This window comes from Parus major, chromosome 17 (genome assembly GCF_001522545.3).
Source record: "Parus major isolate Abel chromosome 17, Parus_major1.1, whole genome shotgun sequence".
Lineage (NCBI taxonomy): Eukaryota > Metazoa > Chordata > Aves > Passeriformes > Paridae > Parus > Parus major.
Genome location: NC_031785.1, coordinates 82,456 through 109,042, shown reverse-complemented (window position 1 = coordinate 109,042; position 26,587 = coordinate 82,456). Strand labels below are relative to the sequence as shown.

Sequence of the window (26,587 nt, the reverse complement as noted above, 5' to 3'; positions counted from 1 at the left end):
TCCCTTGGTCTGTGCAGTTTTCATCAGTATCTCACTGCTTACCCTCTTTGGCATCCTTCTTGGCATGGGCTCGCTTTGTCTCTTACGCCTTTACAGAAACGAGGTCATCTGCCCTCAGCCCCCTAACTCATGCTGACACTCACAGCACCCCAGATTTCTTGCTGAACTGAGTGTAGCCAGCTGAGGCGAATTCTATAAACTTCACCATTCTTCTTCATAGACATTTGGCAGCAGAGCAGAAACAAAGACTTTGTAAAGATGTGTAAGTTCAGATTCTTAATACCTCAGCACAGGCCTAACAAAGCTAAACTGTATACATTTCTTATCATGAAGAAGAGGAGGATGCAGAACTATATTGAAAATGCTCAAATATTGAAAATGCACAAATGATATTTCTGTTTTCATCTGATCCCACAAAGCATTCTGTTTTCTGCCATTGGGATCTTCACTGAAGATACCTAAACTAAAAATTTGAGTAAGTCACAGAATCACAGCATAGTTTGAAGAGAGCACAGCGGGTCATCTAGTCCGAGCTCCCTGCTCAAGTAGGGTCATCCTACAGCACATGGCACAGGATTGTGGCCAGATGGTTCTGGAATACCTTCAGTGAAGGCAACTCCACAAGCTCTCTAGGCAGCCTCTTCCAGTGGTCTGTCAACCCAAGTACATTTCCTTCTTTCACAGGACTGATGCAAGCAATTGTGATTGCTATATATAATATCAAGGAAGCCAAGCTGGACTGTTATCTTAAGTTGCAAAACTCTTATACCCATTTCTGTAAATTCTGTCACCCTTGACACATCACACCTTAAGCTTGGCAATATTTTTATGTGAACTGAAATTTTATTTCCTAATATTATTTTCATATTATTTATAATATTTCCTAATATTATATTATAATCTGAGATGTGGAGTACTTTTAGACATTCTACATCATTTGTTTTAGGGGAAGGGGGGCAGTTTAACAGACTTTTTCTGTTCTAAAGCCGTCCAGGTAATAAAAGCTCTTACTTATATCAAGAAATTGTCATCTTTATAATGATGAATCTTTAAATAGTTTTGTGTTGCAATCATATTAGAGTAAATTTCAGTCCATGCTCCCTAAAGAGAAGGAGAAAAAAAAAGGGAGTATAGAGGGAAAAGTCTCAAATAGTTAATTCTTGTTAGATAATATCTCTTACTTTTTGTAGGTTTTGATAGTAACATTTGAACCTACCTGGAGTCAAATCCAGCCAACTTTCATTTTGTAATGGCTTGATTGTGTCAGCACTGGATTTGTTATTTTGCTGTTCTTTCTGATAAAGTAATTTTGATGCAGTCTCATGCTTTTGTTTTTTTGTATATCAGTGTTTTGGAACAAAATTAATCAAACTGCTTTCAGGTCTCTGATTCTCCACAGTGAGAAACTTAAACGTTTAAACTATTATATGTTACAAAATGTAACAGTTATTTCTACGTGTGGTGCAATGTCTGTGTGAAAAAGCACAGCACTGTACTGGTAATCCTTTAGGCCTGTGCCTTAAGATTGCTGCTCTTGCACAGGCTGTGTTTTAAGTAGCTTGTTAAAAATAATACTTTAATAGCAATCAGTGAACTTAAAAGAATTTAACGTCACCCACTTGAAAATAACAATGTAAATCAAGGTTGAGGACTGGCACCAGAAACACCTGAATGACACAGCAGGAAGCAATATAAAAATGAGCAAATCCTGCAGGCAAATTAAGGGACAAGTCTTAGAGTGGGCACATTAGCACTGAAGTTTATGCTGAGTTTCAAATTAAACTCTTGCTGAAATGCTCATAATTTTCAGGGAAATTCTCTTTTAGCTGCCACTGTCTTTAGCATGGGTTTCAGTTCCAATATATTTTAGGCTCTTAGCAGATATAAATACCTCAATAGTCCTAAGTATTTTCCTGTCCACAAGTTGATGGAAAGGCACTGCAAACAAAGCAGGTAGAGTAAACTCTTTTTTGGGAACCTAGTCCATCAGAAAAACTGGAGGTTTTCAAACTAAAGAATTTGTAATAATTTCTGAAACTTCTGAAGGCATTTGTTTTGTCTCTGCATAAATTCTAATTTTGTAATGAAAACCTGTGGTAAAAGACTTCAGTGAAATGTATATTCTTGCTACTAATGCAGCAGATAAGATTTTTCTGACCTAGTGGTGAAATATGAATCCATACAGTTTTTTCATTAAACAAGGCAACACATAATTGCACTCACAGTCATACTTTTTCTGTCCTAATTTGTGCTTTGCCTCTGTGGCAGAAATGAAAGATTAACTACTTTGGTTTTAGGGAAGAAGCTTCCAGTGTTGTGTTACAGTCCAAATGGATCAAAATTTTAGTTGTATGGGCAGCAAGAACACTGTACTTGGCCCCTCCAACGTCCCAGATGCGTATCTCTTGGTGAATCTCTGGATGAAGTAATGACTTAAAGTTCATTTTTTAAAACTGCATGTGGCCATTAGGTGTAAGACCTTCTCTGAAGCTGCATATGCCAGTGACTGATGCTATGACTATCGTGTTTCACAAATTCACAGTTGTGTGATGGTAGCAAAGACAGGCAGGCAAAAATGCTGTCATGATGGTATATATGAATGAGGCAGAAAACAGGCTTAAAAACTGTTTTGTCTTTGTTCTACTAAATTGATGGTCTGATGAATAATACTACTGAAGGTTCCTCTAACAAATTTGTCCCTCCTTCCTCTCTGTTTTGCTAAAAGGAGTTTTGTCTTTTTGCTTGTCTTGGGGCTCTCTTCATTATTAATAAGCAGCATAATGAACTGTTTGCTCCAATGTGCAGAACACTATGTGGATTAAATATTTCCCCTTACTGCTAGAGAAAACACTTGGCAATTTTTCCTAGTTACAATCCAGTTCACGGTCAAATTCCAGAGTCTGGGCTATGGGAAAATAAAAATACAAGTAATTTGGAATTAATTTTTGTATTTCATACAACTTATTATAAGTCTATATTGCAGAGTGAGTATGGACAAGAAAGCATCTTGCGTTTATTTGTATCTTTTTTTGCCTCTTACTCGGACAAACTCATTACTGGTTCTCCTATTTCTTCTTGTGTCTCATGAATCCTCCTCAGTTCAAGGCAGAGGAAGTTGATATCAGGGTAGAGAGAGTAGCCTATATTACAAATAGAAACAGAATGTCTCAAGCAGGGAGAGATCCATAAGGATCATTGAGTCCAGCTTCCTGCTCCTTGCAGGGCCACATAAAACTAAATTATATCACTAAGATATACCTAGTACTCTGATAGGCTTGGTGCCATGACCACTTTCCTGGGAAATCTTGTCTCTCAGAACCATTTCTGTAGGAAGTTCATGTTCACATCCTGTTGTCAAACTGTGCCGTGGAATGTTGGTGTTTTGGGTTGGTTTTGAGGTTTTTTTCTGTTTCAGTTTATTACTTATTTGATGCCAGACACTTTTGTAAAGACTCTGATGATGATTGTACATGGCTTTTCACGTCACAAAATTTCTTCTTGTGTCAACTTCTTAATGGGTGGGTTTTGGTTAGAGTCCAGAAGCTGGCTAAGCTGGGGTTTCTGGAGCCTCCAAGAAGTGATTTTTGTAATGTAGAGGGAAGTCTGTTCTGCTGGTACCTGGATTGTCTCAAGGGGAAGGATGTGGGTCAGATGACAACTTTCATGACCACTGTTCCCACTTTCATCACAAGCACTAATGCCACAACTAAATGTTTAAAAACGAAATCTCAGCTGTTTGCTGTGAAGCCAAGAAGAGCCTGGCGTTTACCGAGGATGATGATAGTCCGTGTTTTCCGCTGTATTGCAAAGGTCACTGTATTTCCATTGTATTGCAAAACCTGTTTGTCTGTGTTTTCTGTGAGGCCTTATAAAACCTGTAAATTGAGAGGAGGAATGATTGCAATGAGACATCTCTAGAGCTCATAGATGTTTGAGTCTGGCCATTAGTAATATGAAAAGCCCTTGATTTCTCTTACATGCTCAAGCTGTGAGTCAGTATGAGCAGATTGTTTACAGTTTATTCACAACATGAAGGTGTGAACAAACACCTGGAATGTTCCTGTTCACACCTGAAGTACAAACTGACTTTATGGCTCTGCATATTTGCACTTTGGCATAGCCAGCTGTTATAAGGATGCCAAGAGTTTTTTCAGTGCATTATTAAAAGTATGAGCAAAACTGTTTTAAAAATTACTCCAGGGAGTTCAAGATAATGGAGATGGATTAATAACAAAAATGGATGGTGTAGCCCTAACCCTAATGTGCAAGAAACAGTGCTTCAGAAATGGTGCCTTTTGGTTATCTGTAAAAATTAATTTTAATCAGTTCCTAAACACACCAGCCAATTAAATTTCTGGGATTTGCATCAGTTCAGTGTTAAATAATCTCTGTCTTTTAGGTCCATCTGAGCTGTCAGCAATTATGAAATTCAGCAGGAGACCCACATGTCCTGATGCCTCAGTAGCAGCAAGTCTACCTACGCCTCCCGTCCCAAGGCACCGGAAGAGTCACAGCCTGGGAAACAAGTGCGTAATCCCAGCTATTTCATGCTTAGGCAGTTACATGTGTCATAAAAATTTAAGATAGCAGCAGAGAACATGCTAGCTAGAACATTTGTTCTTTCCATTTCTTGTATTGCAGGAGTGGTTTAGGCTTTACTATGTATTCTCTAGGTTTTCTCTTGACACTTTGTTATTTTTGCTGACTCTGTTCTCTGCTAGTGCCAGACACTGGCAATACTTGAAAATTCCTTTTCCACTATGGTCTCTGGATTCCTGATGTGTCTCCTTTTTCTGGGTTTTTGCTTTTGCTGCCACCAAGGATGTCCAGGTTTTGTATGGACAGGAGTCAAAACATTTACAAGTTTCCAGCTGCAGAAATTTAATAATTGTTACTGACAAAGAGAAGTAAAATCTGAAACTCATTTTGGTAGTAAAGGAGCATCTATATGTACAATAAGTGGTAGTGTATAATTGCCTGCTCCTTAATATCCTGCTGATGAGGCAGAGGCCGAGTGGAAATAGTGTGAGCCAAGGATTGCTGTTATATGACGTAAGAGGGGTTTAATGTTTTTCTCATCTTCCATGTTGCAGTATGATGTGTCAGTTGAGCGTCGTGGAGAGCAAAAGCGCCACCTTCCCGCCAGAGCGGCCGCGGCACCTGCTGGATGACAGTGTCCTGGAGTGTCACAGCCCCGCGCGCGGCCACCCGCCCGGCACGCGCCTCGCCAACGGGCTCTCCAGAGGTACCGTACAGCCCGTCCCACCGCACTGCAGCCTCACACACAGCTCAAAGTACACAACTAGGAAGATCATTAGTTCCCGTGCAAAGACTGATTATTTTCATGGATTTAATTAGATAAGGACTGTTGCCTGGTTAACGTTACCTCAGCTTTCCTCAATTATCCGCTGATGCTTTTGGTAAAAGTGGGATGAAAGAAGATTGGTTTTGTAGATGCTCCTTGTGTGACACGAAGTGTTCATCAGCTTTTACCAGGGGAAAAGTGGATATATATTTTAAAAGCTACCTTTACACAAAGAAAGCTTTAATTTTAACTATATGTTTTAGAAGATGGGAGAATTGTATGGCAGTACTCTCTGAGACTTAAAAAGAAAGACTAAATGAACACATTATGTTATTATAATTAATTAAAAATTATTACAATATCAGAAAAGTGATCAAGAATCTGTGTTCTAAGCAAGAGAAAGTCACCTTTTAAGAGACTCAGGCTATTTCTAGAATAGGAAATTCACTGTGAAAGAAAGCACATTACTTGACCAAGTTAGACACTGAGATGATCTTTTTATTTCTGAAAATACAGGCACAGCTCACTGTGTTAAAACTGAGCATTAGAAGATCAGTCCTGGGAAAATTAAAACTGAGCTAAATAGTTGTACCACAAAAGGAGGGACAAGTGGGTGGTGGGCTTGAAGGAGAAATAGGAACTTTATTTATTAATATTGTCATATATATATTTTAATAACTCCTAGCAGCAGCATATAGCTGACATATCCTCTATTAGGGGTGTGTTGGTGTCTTGAAAATAAACCATGACACCATACCTAATAACTTCAATCAACAGACATTATGGTAGAATTATTGTCTTGCAGAGGAGCTAGATTTTATGTACCTGAAGTGCTCAGCTTCTGAAGTAGAAGCATGATGAAAATTAAAATAATGGTATGAAAACACAGCAGTAACATAAGTTAACAGTGAGATACTGTAAATGGAGTGGCTTATGTAAGCCTCTTCCAACTACGGGTTTTACCATGAACTCTGAACACCTCTTTTTCAAAACATGATTTGAGTAAGCAGTGTCCATGATACTATATAAAAGAGTATTCTGGTGATCCACATACATTGGCTTTGTATTTTCCCATGGGTGGTTTTCTTACTCCTTCTCTGTACTACTCTCTTTCTAGATAGCAGTGAAAGCTCAGAATTTAGTGAGGAGCTGCCGTCAGGGCTTGAAAGGTGAGTTAGTCTTCATGTACACTCACTGAGCACTCTACAGACTTAGCTAAGAAATTCACAAATGATCCCTAACATAGGTAAGCCCTAAATCAATAGTTACTTTTATAAAATTATTGATTAGTTAGGAAAAAAATGGCAAACATTTTAAAATAAAGCACTGTAAAGGTATTGAACCTGAAAAGATTGGGAGCTATCTGTCATGTTTACCAAACCCTAACTGCTGAAGTCTCGAACTAGAATATCCCTCATCAGATATTTGCATTCACAAACAGGGGTCGTTTATATGCCACACTGGGTCCTAACTGGAGGGTACCAATCCGGAATTCTCCTCGGAATCGAAGCTGTGTATACAGGTACAGTTCAGGGTCTGCCTCTTTCATTGTATGATGCTAAACTTCAATTTAGGTCTTTATGTCTTCCTAGTGTAATGTACTTTGTGTCCAAATATCGTTGTATGACCATAACAATTTATGAAGTCTCCCCATCCTGCTTGTAAAAACTCCTATTAAAGCTAAAGCAGGGTTTGGGCCCATTGACATGAAATTCAGTTTAGCTATTTATTTAACTAATGATGTCTGGTTTCCGTTTTGCAGAAAACTAGGCTTTACTTAGGGTTTCATGAAACCTTTACAGAAGCAGATTTCTCATGAAGGCCATCTTTGACTCATGTGAGTCAACAGTGCTAACTGCTTGTGTTTGGGCTCTATCAGTTGTATCTCTTTCTCAGTGTTGTATGTGGGAAGTTTCATGTTCATTCTGGAAAAGGAAAAACTGTTGTAAATCTCTGTACAATAAATGACTTAACTTATTTTTAATAATTATTTGATTTATTTTTATGTAGTTTTCCCAACTCTTTTCCAATTAGGCAAGGTATTTTCATTTTATGTAAAATAACATTTGTGGGAACTCTTACTGTCAAAACTGTAAGCCAAAAATTTCCAGAAATTCAGGTAATTTCTGTAATTTACCAGAATAAAAAAGAAAATTGCCTGTTTTCCCTTTGACTCTGGGTTTCAGTATTTATTCTGGTTTATTTTTTTATATCTATGCCTCCAGAACAGAACCTTCTTGAAAGATCCTGGTTCCTATTGGATAGCTAGGCTAGGGAAACACATAATCTAGAGTCACATATCAGATGACACAATATACATAAAGCAGTGCAGGATAGATGTATTTAGAGCTAAATTATATTGCTTACTTATTGTCCTTATTTTTCTTCTCAAATACATAGAGGAATGCTTTGTCTCTCCAGCCCAACAGGTGCATGCAGCTGCACAGCAGGTGGTTCCACAGGAGTCATTACCATGGAAGGGCCATTAAGAAGAAAAACAATGCTCAAAGAAGGCAAGAAACCTACTGTAAGTGATTGTAATTATAATTATTCCTACAGTCCTAATTCATTAGTGGCTGTTTTAATTTTCAGGATTAGATTAAACCTGCAGCTTGATACCACACAAAACAATGGTTTTATCAATTGTGATTTTCTGATCAAAGTTGTAACCAGTTTATAACAAGGTTGTTACCTTTGTGTGTCATTTGTTGTACAGCCACTTTGCTTCTCCCTGCATTTGCAAATCATGTTTCTAGCTGTGACAGCAGAGCAGGAGTGAAGCAACTGTGTAATTAGCAAGCAGTGTTGTGAGGGCAGAAATAAATCTTGAGGCACTGCCTGATGACCCAGAGCACCCTGATACTTTCCAGCTAAACAACCCTGACAAAGGCAGATATTGCAGGATGGATAATGTCTGCATTACATTTCTGTGACAAGATGTAGATTAATAACTTTTAATGAGTTTGTAGATTTGTAGATACTTGCACTGGCACTCATAAAAGACAGAAGAAGATTTTCAATACAGAATTTTCAAGGGAGGGTACAAATTCAATTGAACATATTTATACAATATATTTTGGTGCTTCTACGGTACTGCATTAAAATGGAAAGGCTGCAGGGCAGCCACCCATAGGACCAAAGTCATGGCAATTCATTTCTAACCTGAATTCAGGGGTTTCACATGGTTCTAGTCCATGCATTTGATAATTTATTTGTTTTATGTAGAGTTGATTGATGTATTTCACATGCAACCCAGTTCAGTTCAGAACTAGAAGGTGTGAAGAATTGCACAGTTGTCAACTCAGTAATTTCTTTTTTTTTTTTTTCATCAAGAGTCTAAGATCTGTACAGCAGAAGGCAGAACACTATTCTCTAAACAATCAGTACTGATACTTTTATGAGATACCCAACTAAGAAGGACTGTATTCTCAGGCAGCCATCAAGATTTAGGTAGCTAGGCTGATTTACACAAGGAGACACTCTTTATCTTCATTCCTTGTTTCTGAAATTAACTTTGGTAGCACTTGGACTTGCCTGTGAATAGATTTTTGAAATGTCAGAGATATGCAGAAATTTTTTTTTTTCCTTTTCCATTCAGCTCTCCTCGTGGACTAGATACTGGGTCATGCTTTCAGGATCAACTCTTTTGTACTTTGGAGCAAAAGCTTTAAGAGGCACTGAAAGAAAACATGTAAGCTTTAAATTTATTTTAAAACCAAATATTGAATACTCATAAGTATATCTGGAAAGGCATCCAAACTGTACTTTCTGTTTCAGGGTAAGCCATATTTCTGCACAACTTCTACAGTAAAAAGTTATTCTCTGCTACAGTCTCAGCTATCACTGACTTGTGTGTCTTTTCCAGTATAAATCTACACCTGGGAAAAAAGTCTCCATTGTGGGCTGGATGGTGGCACTGCCTGATGACCCAGAGCATCCTGATATTTTCCAGCTAAATAATCCTGACAAAGGTTTGTATTGAAAGACAATGTCTGCATTACGTTTCTGTAACTGGAAGTAGATTAATATCTATTAATGAGCTTGTAGATAACAGAACTTGCAGTGGCACTCATAAGAGGGAGATCTTCAATACAGAATTTTCAAGGGACGGTACAAATTAAATGGAATGTATTTCTACAATATGCTTTGGTGCTTCTTTGATGCCTACTGGGAGATTCCTTTCTTTTGACAGTTACTGTAAGTTTTGCAGAAATTCCTCAGCCAATATGAGATTGCAGCACGTCCATGTGTCTCCAGACATTGTTCTCCAAGTCTCTGAATAGCTTCCTTATAATCAGTCAGTGTCCAATCTTGACTTACACTGAGGCCAATTAAAATATCAAACCATTTACCAAAGTCTGCTAAGCAATTATTACTTTTTAATAATTAATAATAATTAATTTTGCAATGCCATAACTCTTTTCCCTTGATTAAACTTCAAAAACTTCAAAAAATAAGAAAACTCCTGAAGTTATTTTGCTCTTTGAGTGGTTACTTACAGGTTCTTGACGCTTTCTTCAGTTTCCATGTTTTCAGCTTTGGTGCTGGATATGGAGTCCCATATACTGTGTGAAGTGCATCATCTGGGTGTTAACTAAAATGCACAAAATATTTGATTGCAGGAAACAATTTGCAGTAGGACATTGAAGAAAACTAAGTTTACAAATATGAAAAACTTTATCAGAAGCCTTGATGAGAAGAAAGCCAGGATTAAATTAGATCTGACCTGCGGCGTATGAATGATGCACAGTCTCCAGTTGTGGTATAACCAGAAACATTTATTAAAAGTGTATATAGCTTTTATAATATTTTCACTATCAGATTAGAGTATCACGTGCCTGGATAGCCAATAGTCTAACTGTTCATGCGTCTGCTAACCAATAATATAAGGGATCACATTCCTAATATTCACATCAGCCTTTTTTCTTTAAATCAAGTGCTTATATAACAATTCTTTTCTGCAAACTACTGAGGTTCTGATGCCTGTTATGGTTTAGAAACTTTGTTACATCTCTCCTGCCTTGATGAATAGTCCTTGTACTTTGTAACCAAATGGTCTTTGTTCTCTTATTAGTAAGTGTTCTTTGTTTTCTTGCCCCACACCGACCTATATGGTATTTTCTGTGGCTGTAATTTGGCCTTCCTGCCTATGAGGCTACATATGTTCTCATACTTGTTTCACCCAAGAATTGCTGGGCAACATGCGTCACATGGGCTCTGTTACACTAGCAGCATTATGTTTGAGCATTTGAGGTGCAAATTAATTTAAGAGTTTACTTCAGGACTTTGGCTTCTACACAGAAATCAAAATCCTTTGAGACTGTATTTCTGTCTGCAAATTCAGAGTCGTTCATTTTCTTATTTTTATAGGCAATGTTTACAAGTTTCAGACTGGTTCAAGGTTTCATGCAATATTATGGCATAAACATTTGGATGATGCGTGCAAAAGCAACAAGCCTCAGGTAAGATTGTGAAAAATATTTCTACACACTTTTTCCTATTTTCCAGAAAATCCTTACTAGAAAATGTACCTTTTTCAATCTGTGTGCATACACATTCCTGTGGGGAAAGACATAATTCTTCATTCTGTACACTGACCCATTTTTCAATAAGAGAAAGAAAGATTATTTAAAATTCGAGAATTCCCATCAAATCAGGTTTTATTCCAGTGTGGCTATTGATTTGGTTGCCTTAAGAGCATGTAACCTCTAATCTCAGTTGCTTCAAGCAAGATAACTTCATCTCTTCTTTAGAAGGGACTGTCTTATGGAAAATGAAATCAACCATACTAGGAGGGACTCAATGATCTTAGCTATCTTTCCCAAATGTAATAATTCTATGAGTAATTTGCAATCTCTTCCAGGTACCTGCTAATCTAATGTCATTCGAGTAATTTCCTCTCCTACCTGGTGTGACTTCAAGTGCCAAACTGATGAAACAGGTTATTATTCTCTAAGGAGGAAGAGAATGGTTTTCCTGATATGAGCCAGCCACAGATATTTCAGCACTTTCCTATGTAACTTGAAAGTTATTCTGACACAGCTTTTAAAAGCAGAAAGTGAATGTTGTCCCTAGGACCAGATAAAGTCTCATGCACTGAATGAAAGCAGGCAAGTTAGATGGACAGAAGATTAATCCTGACTCCTGCAGGATTCTAGAACACTCACCTATTTGTGGTCAGAGACTGCATGAACTGATATTTGACCACAAACTGAGCATCATATCTTCTGCCTATTCTTTTTTAAATGGTTCTTTTTATTGTTAAGCTGCTTTGTGTGACTGAAGAATATTTGGCCCATGTTGGGTTTCAATTCTTTCTAATGCACAGAATGATTGACAGTGTTAACTTGCTGCAAAGTGTCAGTTAGAATAGAAAATTGTGGAACAACATTTTTATAATGTAGGTGCACTGAGTTGCTTAGCAATGTGGCTGCCTCAAATTTTCTATCAAATCTCTGGACAATTCTGCTGTTCATATTTGAGCTATTTGGAAAAAATGTATTTTGGCATAGGACAGTTGGTATTTTTTTTTCATTCAGTTATTTTGCTCAGGAGTACCCTGGTAATGGATTTAAGGCTGTTTAAATTTATGTTGTGCTGAAATTTGTCTTTCATTCTTTTACCACTGGCATAGTTGCTTATAAATTTGGTGTTTCAGTTCAGTCTGAACATCGTTCATTTCAAATCCCTCAGTACAAGGAAGCAGGTAATCAGGTGTTATATATCACATGGTCCTGGCTCCATATCGTTGTTTCTGTTCTGTCCTTCTGTGGATGACTTGGCTCCACTCAATTCCAGTATATGTTGCAACTTCAGGACATAAGTACTGGTAGATGGTACTGCTATTATAAAATCATGGTGGCAGTGAAAGACTATCTAACAGTGGAGCAAGTACAAAGAAGTCTCCACATCAATATCCAGAAAACAAATGAACAAACAAAAGAAGTATTTCTGGGCCTTCCCCTCTGAAGGAACTCTCTATGTTGTATTCCTGCTGTGCCCTGGCACTCCTACAGTCAGAATCTTTTTCTGTTCATATGTTAAATTCGTCACTTTTTCTGTTTGAACCTCTTTTGCCATATAGCATCATTATTCAGACTTCATCAATCACCAGAAAACCTCTTCTGACTTTCCTAAGATTGCATAGAGGAGAAATTAACAAGTGAACCTCTAGCTTACAAACCAGGAACACGGTAGAAGTTAGTTTAAGTGAGCAGAACCTCTACTAGAACAAGCTAGCATTAGCGGTATGTATTCTGTGGATTTCCATGATTTTCTACATTTTTATTTTGAAACTTCTCTAACAATAAGGAGAAAAAAATACCTGTGTTGTTAAATGTAGGTCAAAAGTAAATTTTTTGTTCTTTTAAGAGCTCATGTTACAATCCTGAAAGCATAATACATACCAGCTTTTCAAGAAAACCAGTTCCTGATGACAACTGCATTTAGATCCTGGAACATGGGAAAGTCTACGTAAAGTTGACAAAGTTTATTTGATAACTGAGGAACTGTGTGAAAAGAGTGGTAATGCAAAATGTATATTTGTATAGTTTTTATTTTTTGCTAATTTAAGACAACTTTGAACTAGGAAAAACATGGTTATGTGCAAGGGCAGAGCATCTAACACCATTAGAGATGGTGTAGAAGCTTTTGAATGTGTTAACATCCTGTCACCACTAAATGGCTTCAGACTGTCAGACTATGATCTAGTCCGAAATATCTAGACCTGTGGATTTTTGTGGTTAGTCATCAATGAGATTAAAGATCTTTTCAGTATAGCACAATTGTGAAATTGCTTCACAGTACTGAGAAATTCAGATTGATGGCAGTGAAAGAATACTAGTAAAACATCTTAAAAGAATTTAAAATTAGTCTTTAAGTATTAAAGAGTTTGTAGCTGCTGATTAGAGGTGTTATGATGTCATTCTAGTACTTCTATGGTTAACTGAAAGCTACTATTGAAATACAGTATGTTGCCTATCACTATTGATTATTATAGCATTTTCACACAAAATATCACAATCCATACAAGTTTTCCTCCATCAAAGAAAACAACTTCAATAGTTATGTAAAAGTAAACATCATGTCATATTAACTATTTTCAGAATTGTGGCAATGCAATAACTGTAGGTAATATTATTAGTTTATTAAATGTGCAATCTTGATGTAATTCAGTGCCAAAATGCATGTTTTTCCAAATAGCACTAAAATGAGGCAAAGAAACTAGTTTTCAAACTGAGACTGACTTGTCACATTATAATGTTAATCAGTTTCAACATTTTGGTTTGTTTTGTGTGGAAACTGTTGCACTATTTTTGGCTGTGTTTTCCAGCAGTCCACTGCATGCCATTTGTGTAAAGGATTCTTTCTATAATTCTTGTGAACTGTCTCACCTGTAAGAAGTCTGGCATTGGAATCTAGGATTTTGGCAAAGTATTTTGTTACCTCAGTCTTGTATCAAGTTGCTGCATTTTTCAGTTTGTTACATTGATAATAATGATTGTTTTGCTAATTAAATACTTTAATGTAAAAACAGTTTGTTTACTACAGCAGTAATAGCATTTGGTTGTAAGTTTAAAAATGTGCAGGGTGGTATGTATGCTGTTGACAATAAAATATTCTGAAAAAGAATAGTAGAGATACAGAAGGAATGTTTAAGCTCAAAGGCAGCATGCATATTTCATTTGTGAATGAATGGTAATATAATTGAACAGACTTTATAGAGCATACTGTCTAGCCATTTAGTAGTATAAATACAACAGAATCAACATTTCTAGGATAAAATTGAAAAAGCCTCCAAATCTGCAGCTTTTTCTAGTGAGATGTGGAAATTCCAAAGAAGTAGAGCAAAGTTTACATTTCTTTGCCCTTAAAATTTAGCTCAGCAGGTTTGCAGATGACACCATACTGAGTGGTGCAGTTCCCACACCTGAAGACTGGGCGAGGACAAGCTTGATGGGGCTGACATAATTCTAATGAACAGATAAGAGCAACTCTGCTGAGAAGGACTTGGGGGTGCTGGTATATGAGAGGCTGGACATGTCCTGGCCATGTGTGCAGGCAGCTCAGAGGCCAGCCATGTCCTGGGCTGCATCAAAAGGGCAGCAGGTGGCAGAGGTGATTCTGCCCTTCCACTCAGCTCTTGTGAGACCTCATGTGGAGTGCTTCATCCAGGTCTCAAGTCCTTGGTATAGGAGAGACGTGAACCTGTTGCAGTGGGTCCAGAGAAGGGCCACAAAAAAAATCAGCTGAAGCACCTCAGCTATGAAGAAAGGCTGAAACAGACGGAATTGTTTCCCCTGGAGAAGAAAATGTGCCAATGAGGCGTTATTGCCACCTTTCAGTACTTGAAGGGGACTTAAAAGAAAGATGGGGACAGATTTTTTAGTAGGGCCTGCAGTGACAGGGGAAGGGACAATAGTTTAAAATTAAAAGAAGGTGGATTCAGACTAGATATATGGAAGAAATTTTTTGCAGTAAGGGTAATGAAACACTGGGTTGGCCGGAGCCATGGTGGATGCCCCATCCCTGGAAGTGTTCAAGGTCAGATAGGACAGGCCTCTGAGCAACCTGGTTGAAGATGCCCCTGCTTATGGCAGGGGAGGTGGACTATATGATCCAACTAAACCATTCTATGATTTTATTTGCTATGCAAAGGAAGTAAAGTCCAGATTATCACTGGCAATGAAGGTCCTTTAATTTCTGCAGAAACATCATTTCATGAGCAGTTGTCTGAGAGAAAAATGATGTGAAGATGATAGCAAAGCAAGCTAATATAAAAAAGTTACTTCTGCATAAACAGGAAAGCATATATCCTTTTCCTGAAGTTGACTCCTTTTCCTGTTATTTCCAAGAAACAGGAAGAGTGTTTAAATACTTTCTTATTACTTAGCAGTCTTGGAAGTAAGTCAGATCTACACAATTTTCCCTCAGGGTCATGTCCAGTGTTTCACTGTAAATATTTTATAAAGAAAGCATCTTTAAGTGTCTCTCGTATCTATCAAATGGTTATTTTCACTAATAGCATCAGTTAAAATGGGAAAATTGACTAGAATTCTTCTCCTTTCCATAGGTAGCAAGATAGAAAATAAATTGAGCATGTTAGGAAGGAAAATTAACAGTCACAATATCCCAGGTTGACACTGTTATGGAATCAAATTGCAGGGGGGAGAGAGGACTATCTTCTGCATTGCTGTATTTCATTATAAGGTAACGTGTTTTTGTCATACAATACCCAAAGTACTGAAGAGCTCATTAAATGCTCATTATGTCCAAGCATCTTGTCTTGTAACTTGGGAGAGAAAAAACTAAATGAAATATTAAGTAACTTTGTTCCTACTCTGGTTGCAAGGCAGTGCTAGGTGTGCAAGGGAGGGCACTAACACACAGTTTTTCTTTGGGAATAATTAATGGTTAATTGTGATCCATTACTCTGAAGATCTGTCAGTCAAATTCAGAAAATATATCTTGGAGAGTGTTTAAAGAAAAAAAAGTCAACGTGTACAGGTCGCAGTAGACCCCAGATGTAAGGGCGTCTCAGATAATTGTATCACAAAGGATGGAAACACCCATTTTGCATCAGCTAAAATACAGTGGTCCATAAGAAGTGCCCATGGTCATGAACTGGATGATGTATCCTTTGTATTTCTTTGACAGACTTTGTCTGTAGCCATATTCTTTCTGCCAGAAATCAAGTTTTAGGAAGAATAGACTGTGGTGGGAGAATTATTTGGTGTTGCAAATGATTACTTGCTTCAGATGATCCATGTTTTGGGTTTGCAAGCATGTTGTAACTGAACATAAAGCAAACAAGGAAGGCCAGAAAACAGATTTGTTCTAGCATAGATATAGAGAAAAGTCCATCAAATTCTGCAGAATAAAAACTGCAAACAACTATCTAGCTAAATTATTTTACATACAATTTGTTAATGATACTACTGTCTTAATAAAATACAAAATGTAATTTGTGAATGCAAAGGAACACACAGGAACACTTGGAAACACTGGAAGATAGTTGTAGTAAATGGTTTCCATTTTTTGTAATAATACAAAACTAGAAAATAAAGACACTCTGTGTCTGAGATCTCTATAGTAGAAACAAAGGTCTGTAACTTAGGGCCTTTGGCACTAGAAAAGAAAATCCCACCACAGGACTCCTACGAATGCCAACCTTGTATTTTATTGTAGAAATGATTCAGCTATCACTCTGTCTCTAAAAGCAGACAGGACTCCGGTTAACTGCTGGATTTTTATCGTTAATTATCAATTTCCCTGTACTTTCTTGTTTTAATTGACTTGCATTTTGAAAATATAATGGCTAGAGCTTGTGTTTCTCCTTGTTACACAAGTTAATTTGACAGTCAGGGTCGAATCCGGAGACCTCTTCGAGAACAGTGTACCACTGCTGAGGTCCTTCTTTTCAACTTGTGCCGTCTCTGCCGATCATTTCCAGGCTGTGTGGGAGCGTTCCCCCGGAGCACAGCATGTGAAACCCGGGTTATCAGCGCTCTAGAGCCGCTGGCGTCCGGATCTGCGGCGGGATGGGCAGACCCTGCTTCCCAAAAGGCTCGGCCGGCACGGACGCGTTAGCGTCCATTCGCGGTCTTAGATGGGGTGTCCCCGGCCGATGCCCCGGGGAACCTGGAAAAGAGGCGGGAGAGGCCAGAGGGGCGGCTGGAAGGCTGCGGCCCGCCCGGGCTTCCCTTCGTCCGCGACCGACACCCCGTCGCTCTCCGGACGAGACCCTCGGGGCCGGTCGCCGACAGCCGGGGCCGATGGCGTGCACAGCCGAGGCACCGCCACGGCTCGAAGCTACGAGCAGCCGCCCCGAGCGCCAAGGGCTCCACCCGGACCGCGCCGGGCGGGGGCTCTTCCTGAGGTACTGCAGCCGGGGCAGGGCTCCGCGGCGTCTCTGCGGCCAAAGCCGCCGCCGCCTGCCCGGGCGGGACGTGAGGGTACCGGGCGCTCCCGCCGGCCCCGGGCCGCAGGGGCGTGTTGCGTTTGCTGCTGTCGGTACCGCAGACAGAGCCAGCTACGAGGCGCGAGGATTCCGGTAGCGCCGGCTCAGCTTCGCACAGCTTTGGCGGCGGGGAAGGGCGGGTGCCGCGGGACGGGGGGCGCTGCCGGCTGTGTGCAAGGGTGGTAAGCGGGGACCGTAGTGGAGGTCAGGCAGCGGCACCTGCTCGGGAACCTGTAACTGGCAGCGCTTACAGGAGAAGCGCGACAGATTCGGGATTTCATTTCCACACAAGAAATAGGAGTATGGTGATCAGCTGTAGCATTATTTTTAAGTAGTGGGGTTAACCACCTAACGGTAAGTTAAAGGTATATATTAATTATCAAAGCCACGTTTTTCTGAATCTCTGTCTGAATACCTACTACGGGTGGAGTTTAGATTTGAAGAATGCAAAAGCTCTCCAAAGCATAGTTCCACTGTGTGTTATGGGTTAATCCTGGAGGGCAGCTCAGCCCTCACCCATGCTCTTCCAGTGGGGATGGGGATAGAACCAGACAGGCAAGCATGGGTTTTCCTCTGGGCTTTGCCTGAGATAAAGACACTTTAAAAGGTAAAGCAAAGCTGCATAGAAAACAGAATGTGTAATCTATTCATCATGTCCCTTTAGCCAGCACGTTTCTAGCCATTTCCAGGGAATCAGGACTTCATCAGGTTTAGCAGTGATTTGGGAAGCCATATGCTGTCAAGTTACGTGTTTCCCCCTCTCCTCCTTCCCCCAGCTTAGATGGCTGACCATGGCATCCTATGATGTTGGGTGGTTTGGTTCAGCAGTCCCAGCTGTGTTCCATGCAAACTTCTTGTGCCATGCAACTCCTGGGATGGGAGCCACAGGAGAAACAAGAGATGGCCTTGACTCTGCGTAAGTACTGTTCAGTGATAGCTAAACATTGGTGTGTTTGAAGCACTTGCTTTGGTCACAAAACACAACACCCTGCTAGGAAGAAAATTAACTCAGTCCCAGCTAAAAAAGTACAGTGTGAAAGAAAAAAAGTTGAAATAACAGTCTTTTAAATGTCACACAGTTTTTATTTTGCCCGATCTGTTTGATTTTTCAAAAGACACGAAGTTTAAGTGTTTGCAATAGGAGGAGTTTGTCTTAGGGATGTACAGCACATTGTTAATAGAGACATTTCTGAGTGTATAGAGGGGAGTGTGGGGTTTGTCAGTTCTAATGGCACAAAATAAGTAAAACAACTGTATACTGACTGTATATAGTGTTGTATGACAACACTATATATTGTTCTAGCTTAGTGTCTTTGTATTTAGAATAGAAACAGACAGTTTGAATTTTTTAGAGTAGTATTTTATTAGTGGAAAAATACTGCCTTCAGTTTGATCCTTCAAACAATGTGTTTCTGACTTTGAGATACTAGTGTCCTTCCTCTCTTGTAAGATCCAAAGAACCTTTCTGAAAAAAGGAAGCTATCAAGAGATTGGCAACAGGCAACTGAGATAAAGATGGTAAATGATTGTTAATATTTATAATTCTTATTTAGGCACTAGTGATCTGTGGTTTTGCTTTTGACAAAAAATCATAAACAGAAGGATAGAGAATAACTTTTTTCAAAAATTGTAAGTTTTGTAAGGCTGTGTTTTCAGTGGGTGGTTTTGAGTTAGACCCTGGATAAGCAAGGATTAGGTTGTTTATTGTTCTTACACTGCTGAAGCTAATACATATTAGCAACTGAAACTCGGCACTCACCTCTTGTCAGTTGCTCTTTATCCTTACCCTAGACTGGGAGATAAAAGTAATAAGATGAGAGTTATGAAAATCTTAATGCAATGTAGACATTGTCAAGATACTGAAATGAGCAACATAAAAAGCCTTCAGCTGTCTCTGTGCAAACAAAATAAATTACAAAGGAAGGCCACAATGCAGAGAGTATGTGAGGGAGATTAATTATTACTCAGGAATGACTCTTGAACTAAATTAGCAATTGATACCACCTTTTGGTAAGAACAGTGCTAGTTGTGGGGGGTTTTCTAAACATGTTGGAAAAGAAGATCTGAAAATAGAAGCTAGACAGCAAAGGTGTAAACAACATCCAATTTGAAGGTGATTAAAAAAAACCTCCATTTCAAAATTCTAAAAAGACAAGCTATTGGAAGAACCTATAATGGGAGATTAATAAATCTGTTGTGAGTGTAGTGGTACAATGTGGCTTCAGCATGATTCCTTGGTTTAGGATGAGGAAAAAAAGAAGATTTAGATAGATGAAAGTTTGTAGGTCCATTCTTGGTCCCATACAAGGTTTTGAGTAAATTTTAGGACTGTGACCAATGAAATAAGGAGAAAGACGATTAATTTGAGCAGCTCAATTGAGTGAGAGATGTCTCACCTACAGCAAGGGGATTTGAACCAGATGATATTTAAAAGCTCTATCCAACCCAAGCCATTCCATGATTCTAACTGTGTCAAGAGCTCTTTATTATGACCCTGCTGCAGAAGAAAACACATTGTGTAACTGCACTTGCTTGGCTGATTGGGCAGATATATTAATTGTTGGCTGATGACAAGCTCAGATGTATCTGTGCAATATGTTGCATCTCCAAAAAATATCCTAGCATGCATTAGGAAAGAAAATTTGCAACAATGAGGGCTTGTTAGTTGCCACATACAAGTGGATAAGGTACAGACATTTCTAGTCTCCTGTACTAGAGAGTAATGGAAACTGGGCCAAGTGCACAGAAACGATTGCTGAAGGAAGATTGTTTCTTATGACATGGTTTTACCTTGCATTCAACTGTTTCGTTGAAAGAAAAGGTAATGAATATGAAGACGAGGAGGTGATATTACTGTAGTCTATCAGGGTGGTGGGGAGGAAGAAAGCCTGTTTACAGTTAAGGAGAATACTGCAAAGTAGCCATTGATACCATTAGCTAAATTTAGTGTTAAAGCAAATGTGCATAATTTGTGTCATGGTTAGTTGCATATTAATTGGAATTAAAAAATGCAAGATTGAAATATATTGTTACTATAAAAGAGACTCATCTAAATATACTGAACACATACTTTTAAAGTTAAAACTTGCCCTTTTACCCTCCCTGTAGTGAGGAAATACAAATGTAGTGTTCTTAATTACACTTCATGTATTTTATGACTACATATTTATACTGTTTATTTCAGGAGTGCAAAATTAATGGGTTGTATTGGGGAAACCATGAATTTCATTTGTCAAATAATTACATATTTAATTTCTTTAAGATTCGGTGTTCTGATGTGTCTTTGAGCTCTTGATTTTGCTTTTTCTTGGCTTCTAGAACTTGATGTTGTTTCAGCACTCTTACACAGTTCCTAATCAGAATCTGTATCTACATGTTCTAACTAGGCCTATAGCATGTTATGATAAAAATGTTTGTCCAAGAAATACAGATACATATATATATATATATAGATATATAGATATGTATATATATAGTGTATTTTTCTAATTCCTTTTAAGTATGTGTGAGAACTGGATTTGTATCAACATGCAAGATTAATTTTCAGAAGAAAATTTAAGTAGCCTTAAAAAAATTGATGAAAAATGTTTGATTTGCTTCAACAACTCCATACTCACATACTTGTAATTGTAATTAAGTTATTGCAACACAACTGTGTGCTTTGCTCAAGAGAAGAACTTGTTTTTCTGGTAGGTGTGGCTGCTGTTACTGACATTAAAGAGCAGCAGCTGTGTGAAATAAAATGTGCCAGGAAGGGTCTTAGGTATTGTACCAGGTTTTTTTTCTCTCAGTATTGTTCTGTATTGAACAATTATTGCAATTTACCTTAAAGGTATTTAAGTTTTTATCTGTTTAAAATAAACAATTAGTAGATTACTTTAGCAAAATAACTTAAAAGTGAACGGAGGACTGAACAGAACTTCACTCGGCTATCTGCTTTAAAAGGTACCTTTTCCTTTCCAGTGTTTGCTGTTCAAAACACAGTTGAAAGATATGTTTTTTTTCTTGTTAGTTATTTATTGCTAGCAAAAGTAGAAGAAATAACAGGTAATAAATTTAGTTTGTTATTTACTGTTTCATGTTTCTTTAATTAAAAAATATTTATTCTGTAAGACAGAACAATATTTTATGTATAGGTGAAACCAAGGGTAAGAATGCTAAATGCGACCTCCTCTATGTTTTAAGAATGCTATAATATATAACATCCTTGGAATAAGAATGCTTGGGGGAAACCTGTACTTTAGAACATTTCATAAAAAGTCTTAAAATTGAGTTGTTTTCAGTCACAAATCTCCAGCAGGAAGTCATATGGAAATAGCAGACTCTTACTATGTATTTGAAGTTCTGCTCTTGATTTTAAGGATTTATGCGGAGGACTCTCCATATTCAGAGATAGAAGAGTCAGTGATTTCTGCTACTCCTTTTCTGCTTTGTGCCTAGTGTGATGTAGTGAGATTTTTGGTGCCCCTATGACTCTTGTCTGAAAAAAAAGTTATTGGGAGCTATCAAAGGCTATTGTAAATCATATCAGCCTTGGCATATGGGACATTCTCAGGGGTGTATTGTGACTGTGGTTCTCCCTAGTTCACTTTTTCATGAAAGAGCAATTGTGAAAATATTGTACATTATTTTGAAGGCATAGGCATTTTTCGCCTGCTAGAAACATTTTCGTCATCTTGTGCAATAACATCAGTTCATTCCATGCTGGCATTTTACTTCACGCTTCCTGCTGGCAGTTGGGGAAACTCTCTTCTACCAATCCAGTTTTCTGATCCAGTTTTCTGATGTGAATTTGATTAATCTGGGACACTTTTTCCCCAAGAATCTCTGTGGTACAACCAGGCATTTGAGGAGACTTGCTGTCACTTTTCTGTTTATGGATCATACCTGAATACCTGAAGATGAATTTGTAGAGAAAATTTTCGTCTAGGTTCCACTTGCAGAAATGAGTGCTTCAGAGTGCCATAAATTCCACCCACTCAGGCATTAACACTTGGGGCACAAGTGCTGCTGAAGACTTCAGTCATCCAGGCACTTGGGACTGCCTACCTGTTCCTGCAGCAGCAGGAGTTTTAAGCCGTAACCCCCAAATCGTGCCAGGAGCTGAGCCAGCATTAATGCAGTGTGAGGAGGCCCAGATCTCTCATAAGCATTAATATGAGATAACCTTTCCTATAACTCCTGCTATGTACATGGCTACGTAGGGTAGAGTGGCTAATTGAGACTGAGTTTTATACCTGCACAGATTTCACCTGCCTTCTGCTGGATTGTATGAACTGACTTTGCTCTGTGTGTATGGTCTCATCTGTGGTGGTCTGCAATTTAGGTAACTCATAAATTAGTGATTATATCTGGACCATCGTACGTAATCCCCACATAGCATGTTTATTATGAACTTCATTAATTCTATATACTTTTAATTTATATGTCTCTAGCTTGTCTGTGAGAAGTCTGGTTGAGTTTGTTTTTTTTTTTAATGTAATTTACATACACACTGTGTAGGTGGAGAAAAAGAAAAGCTTTGCTTTAAGAATTACTGTCTAGTTATTAAATTGGATATTCTAAAATTTAGATTATTAAAAAAAATACTCCTTGTATTGCTATATATAGATCTCTTATGTTATTCTGCAGAACCCTCCACTGTACAGAAACTGCTCCACACATCTGACAAATAGAGGACTGTCACATACAGTATCCTACATATCATTAAAGGTGTGTTCTGTGACTGATTTTTCATAAAAGCACAGTCTCTGAGTAAGTCAGTGGACCATGATAGAGACTTGCTGCCAGCTTTTTTTGTGAAATTCTTTCACAATTCTTTGAATTGTGAAATTCTTGGGCAATGATGATGGGTCAGTATTATCATGTCATACGATGTCTTTTCTTTTCTGCAGATGCGGCAGCATAAAGTGCAAGGACAAAGAAATTTACATGCACATTTAGATACATACATAATGTTGTGTGCTGGGAAAAAAACTTACTTTGCTGCTGCTGTGTGCATTATTACTTTAACTTCAATACTTGCAGTTTCTTATCTGAGGTTACAGGGACTTTCCCATAAGCCAAAAGTAATTCAAGAAGGCAGAAGATGTAGAGGGAAAATTGCCAATAGCACAATAACAGCATTAAAAGATAACAAAACTTTTATTATATCCCCATACTTTGATGACAGAGAAAGCAAAGTCACTCGTCTGATTGGGATTGTTCACCATGAAGATGTAAAACAACTGTACTGCTGGTTCTGCTGTCAGCCCAATGGAAAGATATATGTATCAAAAGCAAAAATTGATGTTCATTCTGATAGATTTGGATTCCCTTATGGTGCAGCAGATATAATTTGTTTGGAACCTGAAAACTGTGATCCAACACATGTATCAATTCATCAGTCTCCACATGGAAATATCAACCAGCTGCCAAGGTTTGAAATTAAAAACCGCAAGGCTGAGACCTTTTCTGTTGACTTCACTGTGTGCATTTCTGCCATGTTTGGAAACTACAACAATGTCTTGCAGTTTATACAGAGTATGGAAATGTACAAGATTCTTGGAGTACAGAAAGTGGTGATCTATAAGAACAACTGCAGCCATCTGATGGAGAAAGTCTTGAAGTTCTATATAGAAGAAGGAACTGTTGAGATAATTCCCTGGCCAATAAACTCACACCTCAGGGTTTCTTCTGAATGGCACTTCATGGAAGATGGAACACACATTGGCTACTATGGACAAATTACAGCTCTGAATGACTGTATATACCGTAACATGGAAAGGAGCAAGTTTGTGGTCCTTAATGATGCTGATGAAATAATTCTTCCCCTTAAACACCCAAACTGGAAAACAATGATGAACAGTCTTCAGGAACAAAACCCAGGGACTAGTGTTTTCCTCTTTGAGAACCATATCTTCCCAGAAACCATATCATCTCGTATGTTCAATATTTCATCTTGGAATACTGTGCCAGGTGTTAACATACTACAGCATGTATACAGAGAGCCTGACAGGAAAGATGTAATCAATCCCAGGAAAATGATAGTTGATCCACGAAAGGTGATTCAGACTTCAGTCCATTCTGTCCTACGTTCTTATGGGAACAGTGCGAATGTTCCCATGGATGTTGCCCTCATTTATCACTGTCGGAAGGCCCTTCAAAGCAACCTTCCCAGAGAATCTCTCATCAGGGATACAACACTGTGGAGATATAACTCATCATTAATCATGAATGTTAACAAGGTGTTATCTCGAACCATGCTGCGAGCTCAAAAGTGAAACCTTGGTTATAAGGAGTGAAAGTGGAGCGCTACCTATATTGTGGGAAGACAGAGGATATCCTTTAAATATCATATTGATTTCCCCACGGAGTTTATATTTTGCTGCAATTATTTAGGGAATCTATAGCAAAGCCATGAATCATTTAATGATATCATGGATCAATGCAGATTGCAGTATTTCTTCTGGCAAATGTACAATTTGTTTTCACTTAAAACAATAATAAAAATCAGTATCTGTCAACTGATTCAAATAATGCAGGGCAGTTTTCAACCTATATACAAAAAGCACAAATACAGTAATTTGATTAAAGGTAGCATTGCTTAATTCTTGCAGTTTGTATGTCACTGGGTACCAAATTTGTATGCATCAATTTGAGTAAAAGGTAGACAAATAATTGAGCACAATCTTCCTTTCAGTTGTAAAAAAATTACCCCTTATGTTCTTGGAAACAGTGTATGTTAAAGACGTGATGGATTGTAACACTAAACACAGCTGTTGAAGTTTTGCTGATAAAAAATGTTTTGTTCAACTGGGCTTTGCAGACATGTAACATTGAGAAGAGTGATCGCACCTGTTATGAATTACTAAAGCGTTAAGTGCTGAGTTGTGTTGGAAAGCTTTTAATAGAGGCAAGGGATACAGATTGATATTAAATATGATACTTTTGTGGACTTCAAAGAACCTATTTCGAGGAGGGAAAAATAGATGGCCAAACAACTTTAATGAAACTTAATAGTTTGTTGGGTTTTTTCCTGGCACCTTGAAGCCTCATAGGAAAATGTTTCATGAAATTTAGACACAAGTTGGATTTTAGTCCTTTATGTGATGGGTAAGTTAAATTATATTGTTTCCTTGATAGGCATTAAGGGTACAGAAGCTGCATTTTTTCCAACCTCTATCTGGAAATACTGCTAAGTAGTGACTTTTGCTGAAGGGTTGGATGGAAAACAAAGCAAACCATAAAAACCATTTGCTCACTTCTGTTTTCAGTTTCGTAATATCAGTTTCTGTTTGATAAGCCCCCAGAACTACATGCATTGCATATGTTGTGGTGATATAATTAGAACCTTCCTACTGAAGGCACATCTGAAGGCAGCGATAGCCTGACACTCTGGTGTCTGACAGAGAGAAGAGCATGTCTGAGCAAGTATGCTTTTTAAAATTTCTACATTAATGTCATGCTTTCATTCCTTTATCTACTTGGTAGTGGCACGTACCTGTGCTCTTAAGGAGCTCTGTCACACAGTGGATTAGCATCATTAGCGGATGTCCAAAAAGAACTTTTACTGTGCTTCACGGTGACTGCAGCATCTCCCAGTCTATATCAACAAACTTGCAGCTATATTACTATCTGAAATGCCTGCTTCTGTCAATCACACAATCTTGTGTACCAACAAGTCCATTTAGAATTTCAGACCTGTTGTTTAAAAGGGGCATCTGAAAGTCCATGGCCCTGTTTACAGCATGGTGTGCTCAGGACTTTGGGAAGGCTGGGCAACTTGTTTCAGTCTTAAACTAACTTCACTGTGGAGAATTTCTCTTGTTGTAAGAACACTGACCATTGTCTTGCTGCGTGATGCTGAAATGAGTCTGACATTGTTTTCTTCATAGCTTACTAGCTGGAGACAGAAGCAGTGCCTCCCCATCCCATGCCCACCACCTTCCCTTTCCCCACTATTCTTTCAGGAAGGTCCAGCTTGGGTCTCAGTTTCTCAGCCATCTTGTGCTCCATCTCTCTGTGGACTGCATGATTAAGGTCACTAATAAAAGTAGTTAATCAAGTTTTCCTGTTTTGCTGATTTGGAAACAAGGACATTTCTGTCACACCTCTGTTTAATCTTTCAAAGTTAATGCAGTGCTGTATAGGTGTCTCCTTCAGAAGAAGCTGAGTTACTGCACACATAACAATACTGTTACGTTACTCCTACATTAAGAAAGATGAGAACTGGGTTTCAAGACAAGTTATTGAAAACTTTCTTTTTCACGTAAGCTTTTTTTCACTTTGTAGTGAGACAACAAAAGCTCGCTTTTGCTAGCTCATCATTTACACCCCACACA

General features: G+C 38.4%; 2 protein-coding genes across 18 annotated transcripts in view; both read left to right on the top strand.

Annotated features, from left to right (window-relative positions):
- The window catches only part of RALGPS1 (Ral GEF with PH domain and SH3 binding motif 1), a 102,303-nt gene extending 88,367 nt beyond the window's left edge, over positions 1–13,936 (top strand). For 7 of the 14 annotated variants that reach the window (XM_015644594.3, XM_033518552.1, XM_033518550.1 and 4 more), the window contains 9 exons: positions 4,400–4,526; positions 5,094–5,245; positions 6,423–6,474; positions 6,747–6,827; positions 7,706–7,832; positions 8,904–8,996; positions 9,171–9,276; positions 10,676–10,767; positions 11,169–13,936. In XM_015644594.3, the coding sequence (XP_015500080.1) occupies positions 4,400–4,526; positions 5,094–5,245; positions 6,423–6,474; positions 6,747–6,827; positions 7,706–7,832; positions 8,904–8,996; positions 9,171–9,276; positions 10,676–10,767; positions 11,169–11,198 (860 nt within the window). In that variant the 3' untranslated portion in view covers positions 11,199–13,936. Of the gene's footprint in view, positions 1–4,399; positions 4,527–5,093; positions 5,246–6,422; positions 6,475–6,746; positions 6,828–7,067; positions 7,143–7,705; positions 7,833–8,903; positions 8,997–9,170; positions 9,277–9,927; positions 10,068–10,675; positions 10,768–11,168 lie in introns of those variants that run through there. The other 7 variants (XR_004499696.1, XM_033518554.1, XR_004499697.1 and 4 more) reach the window with 7 other exon arrangements.
- Positions 13,937–16,721: 2,785 nt separating this feature from the next.
- On the top strand, positions 16,722–26,311 carry LOC107211971. Of its 4 annotated transcripts, none has more exons than XM_033518558.1 (3): positions 16,722–17,357; positions 18,041–18,180; positions 23,437–26,311. In XM_033518558.1, exons 1-3 carry the CDS (start codon positions 16,914–16,916, stop codon positions 24,524–24,526), a joined length of 1,674 nt encoding a protein of 557 aa, XP_033374449.1. In that variant the 5' UTR covers positions 16,722–16,913; the 3' UTR covers positions 24,527–26,311. The 4 variants fall into 4 exon arrangements, with proteins under 4 accessions (XP_033374449.1, XP_015500097.1, XP_018863970.1 ...); XM_015644611.2 differs by lacking the exon at positions 16,722–17,357 and adding an exon at positions 22,896–22,976 and having other exon boundaries at positions 17,407–18,180; positions 23,159–26,311; XM_019008425.2 differs by lacking the exon at positions 16,722–17,357 and having other exon boundaries at positions 17,408–18,180; positions 23,159–26,311.
- Positions 26,312–26,587: the final 276 nt, after the last annotated feature.

Excerpts from the sequence above, each read along its gene's own strand:
- LOC107211971 (XM_033518558.1), top strand. The coding sequence starts at position 16,914 with ATGGGGTGTCCCCGGCCGATGCCCCGGGGAACCTGGAAAAGAGGCGGG. Across the intron at positions 17,358-18,040 it reads TACGAGGCGCGAGGATTCCG|CTTAGATGGCTGACCATGGC; the intron begins GTAGCGCCGGCT and ends TCCTTCCCCCAG. Across the intron at positions 18,181-23,436 it reads AGAGATGGCCTTGACTCTGC|AGAAAGCAAAGTCACTCGTC; the intron begins GTAAGTACTGTT and ends CTTTGATGACAG.